The sequence below is a fragment of the Neomonachus schauinslandi genome, chromosome 3, assembly GCF_002201575.2.
Source record: "Neomonachus schauinslandi chromosome 3, ASM220157v2, whole genome shotgun sequence".
Lineage (NCBI taxonomy): Eukaryota > Metazoa > Chordata > Mammalia > Carnivora > Phocidae > Neomonachus > Neomonachus schauinslandi.
The window spans coordinates 80,058,657-80,070,586 of NC_058405.1; the positions used below are offsets into that span (position 1 = coordinate 80,058,657).

The 11,930-nt window shown below is 32.5% G+C and overlaps 1 protein-coding gene across 1 annotated transcript in view; it reads left to right on the forward strand.

The window, feature by feature from the left end:
- Window positions 1–11,107, forward strand: part of PSPC1 (paraspeckle component 1) — a 70,340-nt gene extending 59,233 nt beyond the window's left edge. The window contains exons 7-9 of the mRNA XM_021678321.1: window positions 4,876–4,933; window positions 8,164–8,333; window positions 10,361–11,107. Coding sequence (XP_021533996.1) covers window positions 4,876–4,933; window positions 8,164–8,333; window positions 10,361–10,546 — 414 coding nt within the window. The 3' untranslated portion in view covers window positions 10,547–11,107. The remainder of the gene's footprint in view (window positions 1–4,875; window positions 4,934–8,163; window positions 8,334–10,360) is intronic.
- Window positions 11,108–11,930: the final 823 nt, after the last annotated feature.

Here is an 11,930-nt window from a genome sequence, read left to right on the forward strand (position 1 = left end):
ACCTTTTGTAAGCCAAAATGGCATCAACTGAAGAAGCAATTAACATTTTTATATAAAAAATGTTTGGAAAGTTTCTGAACCCAAATTATAACCTCTTAGGCTTCTCTGAGACTTTAGTACACATCTTGCTAACTGATGCACAGAATAAATCTAGATAAAGTGCAGATGTTCACACATAGTTCAAAGCTATGGCAGCTTGATCCAGAGATGCTAAGAATATTCCCAGGGATGGAGCTTGGTGGTAGCACTTTTCGTTGCTCTAGGTTTGTGGTGCCTCTAAAATAACTTGCTGCAAAACACACAACTTTATATTCACTTTTTGCCTTTTTCCATAAAAGCGAAAATCCTGTTTTGGTTAGCAAAAACAGATACTACAAATGTAGGTCTTTTATAAAAGCCAAGTGGCGTAATGCACACTTTTGAAAAACAAGGGACGCCTGTACACAAGTCAGTAATCATAGTTGTCAGATGCTGTCTTGTTCCGTTTACAACCCAGTCATAAGAATGTTTTTCTTGAAGGACTACCCTATTTCAGAATGCAGCAGAAGTGCTTTATGTATATATCCTGGTTTTTTGTTTTTTTTTTTAAAGATTTATTTATTTATTTATTTGACAGAGACACAGCGAGAGAGGGAACATAAGCAGGGGGAGTGGGCGAGGGAGAGGGAGAAGCAGGCTTCCCGCTGCCGAGCAGGGAGCCCGATGTGGGGCTCCATCCCAGGAACCTGGGATCTTGACCTGAGCCGAAGGCAGACGCTTAACGACTGAGCCACCCAGGCGCCCCTGTATATATCCTGTTTTGTTGCATAATTAAAAAGACATGTAGTGGTTCAATAAAAATAATTTTAACTGCTTCCTGTACGTATTCATCTACATATTCTAGTTGAAATTTTAAAACTAGTTGTGTGGGCAGCAGCCTCTCCTCTGCTGTCCTGCCCGCTGCTCCCTTGTAACAGTGATAGTTACTAGTAAAAATTGAGTGTAAGTGCTTCGATTTGTGCTAAAATACCAAGATTTTTGCCTCCAATTGCTTGTACACCATCCCTACAAATGTTGATAGACTGAAAAGCCTAGTTAGATGATAGTTTTATAATTGTGTTCTAATGTTTAGTAAGACATGAAACAGTTTTGAATGTGTACACTTCCTGAAAGGGTCTTGCGGACTCAGTACTCCCATCAGCCACACTCTGAGATCCATTGTTTTAATGGAATGCTGCTTTGATAAGTGGTTCTGGAAATCAGTCATACTTTGCTTGCTTTTTTGGTCAGCTGTGAATTTAAGCATACTTCAGTGACAAGCTCAGGAATACATATGCATAATTCTTTTAATGGAACGGCACGACTTATGAATATAATAAGAATAAATTAAAAATCTCGCCTTTTGTTAGGCTTTGTTGGAATCCTTGAAAAAAGTGAAGGTGTTTTGTGAAGGTAAAAACTTAATGAACTCTCTTGGCAGAATTTTTTAGGTCAGTTCAACCTTGAGTAAGTTATTTAACAGTGCTGTGCCTCAGTTTTATGATCTCTAAAATAGGATAACAGTAGACCTACTTTATAGGGTTGCTATGAAGAGTAATTGAATTAATTAAACCAAGTTTTAATCATAGCTTTATTATCTTATTGCAGTGCAGTCTTTCAAGATTTTGTTTACCTATAAGTTGTTTCATGTTAAATCGTAACTCTAATTTTTGGTGTAAAACAATAAAGCATTAAAATTTGTATTCCAAAAATACCATGTATATTATGCACCAGTTCTAATTTCAAGTATTAGAATTCATAGAAGTGAGAGTCTTGTGTATTGCTTTTTAGGTGGGTACACAGTTAATAGTGAACTTCCAAGTTTCTCCTTACTGATATTTGATAAATCAAGTTATAATGAGAAGTACTGTCTTAATATTCATTGCTAACCACTACCTTTAAATATAATCTCTGACCCTTGCATTTTACCTGAAGTATGTAGCAGTGGATTTTGATAAAAATGACAGTAATCTTAAGATATGACTAGGAAGGGACTCCTGGGTGGCTGTCACTTGGGTGTCTGCCTTCGGCTCTGGTCATGATCCCTGGGTCCTGGGATCGAGTACCGCGTTGGACTCCTTGCTCAGCCAGGAGCCTGCTTTTCTCTTGCCTGCTCTGCCTGCCGCTCCTCTTGCTTGTGCTCTCTCTTTCTCTCTCCCTCTGACCAATAAATAAAATCTTAAAAAAAAAAAAAAGATAGGACTAGGAAGTTGAAAACTTCTTTTGCTCCTTCTAAAATAGTTAAAAAATGATCTATCATCCAATTATACTATCTCTTTTTCTTAATATGTGAAGCTGTATAAAATAGTACTTAGTAATTTTCTTTAAGGAAGCATCAACACTATTAAATAAATGGAGTGTATGTGTATTTAGTGAAAAATGCTTTTATATATATAGGTATTTTAGCACAGTGATATGCTACATTAGCATGTATTATTGTAAGACATTCTGATTATCTCATTTAAAGAAAGAAAGATATTTTAAAACCAGTTGTTTCTTTTTTTAAGATTTTTTAAGTGATTTCTACACCCAGCGTGGGGCTTGAACCCACAACCCTGAGATCCAAGAGTCGCATGCTCTTCTGACTGAGCTAGCCACATGCCCCTGGAACCAGTTTCTAATAGAGCATCAGATAGGGAATGTTATGGCCACTGTTGAATAAATTGACTTTAACAACCGTAAGTCTTGGGTCACCTGGCTGGCTCAGTCAGTAGACCATGTGACTCTTGATCTTGGGGTCGTAAGTTAGAGCCCCATGCTGGGTGTAGAGATTATTTAATAAATAAAAGCTTTTTAAAAAAAATCCATAAATGTATTTAGCATATTAATCTCTTCAGAATTCTATTAATGAAGAAAATAGAATAATAGAATAATTTAAAAAGTACTGAATTTTGTGAATAATAAAGCTAATAAATACTGTTATTTTGGAAAATGATAGGTACAGATGAAATATTAAGGAGATAATAAAAACGTCTCCTTCTTTGCCCTCCACCAGTGAATCACAGGCATCCAGTTAGGATGTCAGAATACTTAAGGGGGATTTGAAAATTGAAGTCTCAAACAATAAGAATATGAATACAAATACAAACAATATGAATACAAATTCATATCATATCATAATTACCCTCTGTTGGTTAGATATTGCATTCTTCATCTTTCATAGTTAAGGCAAATCCAAAAGTAAAAATAAAAATTAAACCCTTGTTCCCCAAAGATGTCATGATCAAAAAATCCGTGTATTTTACTGTGGTGCTGAAATGGAACCAGCTTTTCAGTAACAGGTATCTGCTATAAATAATACCTGGATGATTTTGGATATGCTGAAGGCAGTCTACATTTTATCAGGTTCTAGTGATGAGGAAATGACAACTTGGATTTGATTTATTGATGATAGTGTTAAGTGTGATCATAAAGTAGTATTTTCCATATGACTTCATCAGAAATCCGTTCTATGAAATAGTCTAGCTGTTTTGCTTGTTAGTAGTATCCGTCACTAGCCAAACATTTGATGAGAAGAGACAAATTTAGTTTTAGGCAAGTTTAAAAAAAATAGCTTTGAGAAAGTTTTGGGATTTACATTTTCTACATAATGTGACAAACATTTCTTTATGATGCTGTGTAAGTGATGTGTTTTGTTTTATTTTGTTTTTTACCACAGCTTCATTAAAGGTTACAATTTGAGGCATGTCCATTAGGTTAGATATGGGCAGTTGATTAGCTGCTTAGTGGCATTTATCTACCATATACCATAGGCTTTTCTTTCCTTTTTTCCCTAGCTTTTATAGGTGCTTTTCACTGATATTTTGTATTACTAAATGGAATTTTAAGCACATTTTAATAGAACTGCTTTTAAAAGAAAAATTGTGCTTTTTTTTTTTTTTTTTTTAAGTTTTAGACATTGCTACTTTTGTCTCAGAATGTGTTTTGTGATTGCTACATTTAACACACTGGTCTGATAATGGAAAAGGTCATTAAATAATAGTGCAAATTTGAATTACAGTATGTTGATTAATTTCACCGAGAGATTTCATCGACGTTAATTCTATAGTTATACAGAATTAATAACTAATACTAATAATATTACTGTTAATAAATTAGTTTTTCGAAGTAGTTGAATTTTACTGAAATTTAAAAGTTTGTCATTTGCATGACCTTTTGTATCACAGTTAACCTCAAGAGCATTTTGTTTCAGAACTTGCCGACTGTGTAATAACACTTTTATTTAGATTTCCAAGCAAAACCCTTGTTCAAATAAAGGAAGCAGTGTTATGTTGAACTTTTAACAACTGTTTGTGTGTCATGGGGACTTTTCATGGCAAATCTTTAGGTCTTGGGTGAAACAATGCTCAAGTATTTGAATAAAAATGCAAAGATGTATTAACAATGAAAATTGTCCATATAACTTTATTTTTAGCTTAGTGCCCCACAGCTGTTTGTGTTGGATGTTTGAATACATTTGAATATAAAAGGGGTAATGGTCTTTGTTTTAAGACTTTAGTGTCCTGGGAGGAAAAAATAATTGGCCCTGGTGGTTATTAATATTAGATTTTTCTTTTTTTGGAATCTAGGCATACGTCTTTGCTCTATTGAACATTAAAAACATTCTGTAGATTTTATGTAAGCTGACACATTGATAATCTAGTAGTATAAACTGAGTGCTCTAAGCTCTGTGGTATATCAGACCTGGGAGATTGAAGTTTCTTTTCAGTGTTCTTAATAAGTAAGTGATGTTGGAAATTTTTAATTTTTTTAAATGGAAAGTGATGTCCCAATTTATTCTTTTCTTTTTGATTTTAGATGGGAAATGTAAAGTCATAAGATCGATAGGTTGACTGTGACAACTATGCTTACTTACAGAGAGAACAGGAAATGAGAATGGGTGATATGGGTCCCCGTGGAGCAATAAACATGGGAGGTAGGGATTTGAAGCAAAAGCCTTCTGTAACTTGTAATTCTTTGGGGAATTGTACATGCTGTTTGTGGTATCTACGTATCAGTAACAAACTAAAATTTGGAACCAACATTTGTAATGGTGAAATCTCTTATATTTATTAAGCTGAAAAATATACAAGTATATTAAAAATAATATGCTAAGGAAGAATTTTGTTTCATTGAAGGCTAAAAGGTATATTATGTTTTAAGAGATTTAATGAAAGAAACCTATAACTAGGTTTTGATACAACCTGAAACCTGTTCAGTCATTCCATGGTGTAATGCAGCTATATTGTTGCATTTTTAAAAAATCAAATTTCATGCTTTCAAATTGGCCCTTTTTACCTTTCTTAGAAGTTTGATAGTTTCTGAGTGTGTAGTGTTTTTAAACTTATTGAGAGTATTTTATAAATTTTTATTGGTAAGGTAACCTTTTGTGTAAGTGGAGTTACTTTTATTCATTTTACTGAATGTTTAGCTTATTTTGCCCTAACGTACCATATTGTGCACAGAAGTGCACTGTTCGGAGGCGTCTATGACATGTCAAGGAAGTGAGATGTGTCTTTTACATCTGGGCTAATGCATATCTTTAGAGTCGATGTGAAGTTTTGAAGAAAGTGCCTACATTAGCTTCTCCACTATTGAGGGAAACAGTAAATTTGAAATGTCATACACTTAAAAATCAGATAAATTTTTAATATATTAATTTCATATTGTCCCACAGAAGCTGTCACAAAATTAAAATTTTCACGTAACTCAAAATGTACATATTGTTGTAAAGATTACATTACCATTAGCATGTAGTACTTAGGATATATAGTGTATGGAGTAAAAAAATCTTAAAGCATCTAATATGTGGAATGAACATTTTCTGTGATCAACCTTTTTCCCTATTTCTCATGCAGTTTATTTGCTACTTCCAATCAGATCATCTAAAATTGTTTATTGCTATTAATTTGGTCATTTTTCTTACCAGTAAGAAGTTACTGAGCATCTCTGGTATACAAAGGAAGCATGATACATGGCCCTTGCCTATAAAGATCTTAATTGTGAAGTTAGTTACAATGGATACATGAATTAATTGGTGAACAAAATACATAAGTTCTGTAGGCACAGTTCTAGTATATAAGACACAGTTGAATATATAGTAATGTACAAATAGTTCAATTTTATGTCTTTTCAAAGTAAATTGTAGAATGGTGTATAATATAATCCAAGTGGTTTTAAGGGTTATAGTGTGAGGTTATGGGTTGTAGGTACTTGGCAATGCCATTATAATTATTAGATTGTCATTAACATTAGAAGCAAATGAAGTATTTCTGATGTTGCCGAGACCTTGAAAACATTCTATTTTAGTTAGCAACTTCATCAGAAGAATAATGAGAGTGTACCTTTAGATTCCTTATTTAGTTAGTAATTTAAGAGAACTAAAAATTTTTATGGCATTTTATTTCATCAGAGAACTGTATTACAGTTGAGCACTTTCTCAACTCCCCTTAAGTCCAGTCCATTTACTTTTCTCCTGTATACATTTTATTCAATCTGAGACTTTGTCCTAATGGTTTACTGGAGTTATGAATCATTATCATGCAGTTGAATGCCACTGTTGAATCATTAAATTGTCATATCCTATCAAGTTACATTGTTAGAATGTGGCAATAGGTTTTCTGGTTTATCACCAGTCTGTCTACCAAGCGAAACATAGATTATAAAACTGCTTTTCAGAGGACCAGATAATTCTAACGTTTCTTAGATCTTTAAATTTAGTTTAATTATATCTCTGTGATAGAAAGCTTAATTACTAGAAACAATACTGATAGTTGGAAATGTTATTTTTTATTTATTTTATTATACCCATAGTTGTATAGTTATATTTGAGTCTTGCAAGTTAAATGTAACAATTATGTTTTACTAAAAAGAGAAGAAAAACCTAATCCTTGATCTGTTCTTTTTAGGGAAAGTTAAGATTCCTTGTAGATAGTGTCTCCATTCTTCCTCATTTCCATGTGGGACATGTCATGGAGTTCTAGTAAAAATTTTTATTTATAGCTATGCTAAGGGAATAGAAATATTCTTGGATAGTTATAATGTTCGATTTATCAGTAAGCAAGAACATTTTGGGATTAAGGAAGTAATTTCTTCCCATGAAGTGGTAGGTTCCTGGGGATTAGGTTGAGAACGAGTGGTAGTGTATATATTGCCAAGGGACTGGTAGGAAGTAAGACTTTTTCCTCCCAGCTCCTCCCTGGGCTCAGTCCTATGTAGAGGTCAGCTGCATTAGATACTGTGTAGAATTCTGGGTTTGAATGGAGATACCATCTCCTGTTATAATGTGTTCTTGAGAAATTGAGTTCTGAGTGTCATAAAATTGACCTATAGAATGAAATACTAGAAGAAAACTCTTTAAGTTGGAGTTAGTCTTTGTTATGAATTTTTAATGAAAAGTATGAGTACTTTAAAAATTAAAAAATTCAAAGAAGATACCTAAAAATGTTGTATTTGAAGCCATTATAAATACAATATTTCAGCTCAAAAATTATTGCAATTAACATGAGGCCGGGTGGATATCTTTTTGATGAAAAAATTTGAAGTATGTCTGATTGTCCCCATTTCCAGAATTTTTAACATGTCAAAAAAATTCATATAGCTCTATTAATATTTTATCTATATTTGCTTTTAAAAAATAAGCTTTGTCATCACAACCCTTTTTAGTTGTTTAGATTGCCTATTTCTGTAAATTTTAAAGTTAAAAAATAGTACCTCCTGTAATTTGGGGGTATGTTTAGTAACTTACATTAAAGTCAAGAGGTTAGTTTTAGTGAACTTTATATACATATTTGTATTTGCCAAGTGCTAATCCTTTGCCATTAATTTATAAGGTATAGTTACCATTGTTAAGAGAGTAGTTCATTAAAAAGCAGACTATAGCAAGTAATACTCATTTTTTAAAAAACTTTCAAAACTTTGACAGTCTCAAATATTCTAAAATAGTTGATAGTTGTCTCATTTGTTTTATGTACATTTGATTTTGGGATGAAAATTCTATAGTGTAGGTAATGCTCTATTACAGAGTAGATAATTAAGTGTCCCATTCTCAAAGAAGGAAAATAATTTTATGATAGTCTTGTTATATAGTTTGCATAAGTATTGTTAAATTTTTAATGTTTACTAAACTAAGATAGGACAGCTCTAAGTATAGATTGTTTTGCGTAGATGCATTTAGCCCAGCACCTGCTGGTAACCAAGGTCCTCCTCCAATGATGGGTATGAATATGAACAACAGAGGAACTATACCTGGCCCACCAATGGGTCCTGGTCCTGCCATGGGACCAGAAGGAGCTGCAAATATGGGAACTCCAATGATGCCAGATAATGGAGCAGTGGTAATGTATCATAAACATTATTTTGATTATATTCAGTAATATATACTTTTCTGCCCCAAAGGTAACTTCACACTTAACATAATTTGGCATCATTTGTTTTGGCGGTAAAGGTCAATATGCAGTGAAGAAAACGTAATTTTGTGAAGTTATATTGACTTATGAGAGGCAGTTTTTACGTATCACAAGAGTTATATTTACCATTCATGGCATGCTTTTGTACTCAAGTATATGGCAGATACATGTTAATTACAGTTATTTTTATATTGCTTTGAGTATGTATCCACCTCTTACCAGTATCCACTGTAAAGGTCAAGTATTTTAAGATTGTGTTCTTTTCCTCTGTGGACTCCTTACCTTTGGTGGGGAATGAAACTCCAGTATGTGTGAAAACACATTTTCAGTAAACATTTTTAATAAAAAGACCATTTACGATTAATTTCAGGGAACTTATTCTAACTATAAAATAATGTACATTAAAGTTTTAAAGTGTATTTTAAATTTACATTTTGCAGTCTTATAGAATTATTCATTATTTGTTACAAAATTTTAAAGCATACAGTTTATGTCTTGATTTGACAGTGTGAAGATATCTTTGTGTGGGTTAAATAGTTATAAAAGCAAAATTTTTCAGTAGTTCTTATTTTACTTGAATACCAGTAGCAAGACTGATAACTTCTCATTTTCCTTAAAATCTATCACTGTTTAAATGAGGCTCTTGGCAGAACATTTTTTCATTTGGTTTTTGTTAATGGTTGTTCTAAATAACATTTAGAAAAGGAAAATTGGTTGATTGTGTATTTTGGAAAAGGCAGTTTAGTTTTGGAACTACCACAAATGTTAAGGCACCATTGCTGCTAAGAAAGAAAAAGCACTGCCAATTAAATTCAGACATGCCATCAACTGTAAATCCATACTGATTTCAGAGATGTTAAAAGTGAATGTGCGTCTTAGAATTGATGGATACAGTGTTTCATCATTTTAAAATTTATTTACTTTAAATGCAATCTTATAAAAATTTGGAAAAATTGGACATGCTAACAGTTTTTTTTTTAAATGAGTGTGTACAGAGATAAAAAGGCAGTGCCATAGTACCTACTATGATCAGATGGCACATGATATATAATTAGTGTACTTGTTTCCGTCTCTGGAGGCTTTATTTTATAGTAAAATGTCTAAAAGCTAAGTAAAAACTTAGACTACTTCGGTTAAGTTTTTCTGTAGCCTATAATCATCTTTAGTAACTTAAAATAATATTAACTGGCCCATTTTCCCACCCATCCCCCTGAAATTGTAACCTTTATTTAAATGTTACCTTTGGTCTTTTTCACAGTGACATTTTACTACTGCATGTAGGGAGTTCTGGTCAACCTTTGAGATTAACATATGTTGTTATTATTGTAAAGTTTTCCGAAGCATAGGATTCAGATGTTTATTTAATTGTGCTATTAGTAGTACATATTAGTATATTGTCAGTTTTTAAAAACTATATTTTCCCATTAATAGTCTTTCTGGAAAAACACCTCTAAAGTTTTAATACTGAAATTATAACTCTGTACTAGTACTTTCTTTGTTAAAAGCATTGCTGTTGAAATTTTTTAAATGTTTTTCAATGTGATGCTGCTCCCCAGTTTTATCTCTTTTATTTTAAAAAATATATATTTTTTATTACACAGCACAGTTATATGCAGTATAAGCTTTTAAGAAAAAGAGAGATCAGAACAGTACTGTAATACTGATTAGGTTTAAAATGGCACTTGCTTACTTCTTAAAATCAGTTCTTTTTTCATGAAATTGGGGCATAGCATTAGCAATTGTAACTCTTCAGATGCTTTTTTTTTTTCCCCTTTTTTAAAAAACATAGTAACTAATTAAATTGCTCCTTTCTTCCTTCTATGTGTGATCCTGATTCTGCTGGACTTTCTGCTGAACTTCATGACACCACCACTTGGGATTTTGCCAATTTTTCTTGTCACTTAACATTTGGCGTGTTCCAAATGGACTTCATATTTATTATGTGGGTATTATAGCACAATGATAGATTTCCTCAAGGACCATCATCTCAGATGGGATCACCTATGGGGAGTAGAACAGGTTCTGAAACCCCTCAAGCACCAATGAGTGGTGTAGGTCCTGTTAGTGGTGGTCCTGGTGGTTTTGGTAGAGGAAGCCAAGGGGGCAACTTTGAAGGCCCTAATAAACGTCGTAGATATTAAACATTCTTTCATTCCTGGCTACTTAGAGAAAAAAACCTCAGTGGTATGCCTTTACACTTTTACTTGTTACCTGGAAGAAATGGTTTTATTGTTAATGTATGTAGACTTTAAAGTTTTTCTTTTGTAAAACAAGGTTTTTGTATTTTTCTTTATTCATACATAAGCTTTGTAGATTAGAATGGTGATGCTCATCATTGTGAATGTTAAAATGTGTTTGTGACTTTAGCTACATATAAGTATGCCATAGAACTGTGAAGTCTATGTAGTTACTTATTCTCAATAAAGAAATCATTTTGGATAATTTACAAATGTTACTAGTAGTATTCTCTCATAGTTTTACTAAACTTTGTGTAACAGTAACACTTTGGTTGCTTTAATTAATCCCAGCCATTTAAAAATGAAAATGATTTTCTGCTTTTTAGTTTTTGCAAGTAGCACTGAAGATAGAAGCTTAGTGAAAGCTAATGTCAGTAAGGGGTGGATAGAATAGTACATTGGGGAGGGATGTGGGAATGGGTTTACATTTGTATAAACCATTGATGTTCTTTCTGTGAAATCAGAGTTGCTGTCTACATTTCATATAAATTTTGAATATTCAAATATTCTGAGAAGGAATATTAAGGATATCTTTGTCCTGTGCTGATTTTTTTTCAAATAAACCTTTTGAATCTTGGAAAAATAAAAACTGTTTGGAAGCAAATCTCTTTTGCTTATAAAATAATGTTTACTTTTAATCTTATCTGCCATTATTTGGTGTCAGTATCTAGATCTTAACCCTTTAAATTTTCTTTTAAAATCAAACAGTACTGTTAGGTTGGATGTTAAGGGAGGATTTTGTGTCATTTAGAAGAAATTAGGCATTTCTTGAGAACGTTTATAGAAGTACTAAAGATGGATTAACTTTGCAGTGTTTTAAATATCTTCCTGTAGTTTGGTAAGTCTCTCCAGTAAACATGTCTGACAGGGCTAGTTGTGTTTGTTTCCAAGGAATACAGTTCAAATGGTGATCTTTATTTAAAAAGGGGGGGGGGGATTAATTTGTGAATGGCCAAGGTCATTGGAATCAGATTAGATCCCTTTACTGTCAAATACATATTTTGAAGTTTGATTTTCGGTACTTGGAAGAAACGGATTTTATCACATTATAATTGTTATTCTAAAACAAAGTTCTTGCTATATTTAAATTTTTGTATGTCAGCCATGTTTAATTTAAAATTACATTTAAGGAATTACATATTTACCTTAAACCACAAATCTAATGATCATCCATTGATCATAACATAGTTATTTCTCACATAACATTTCAGTGTGTTTACTCTATTATGCTTTTAGCATTTTAATGAAAAATACTCTGCTGTTTTGAAATGAAGAGTATGTAAAAATT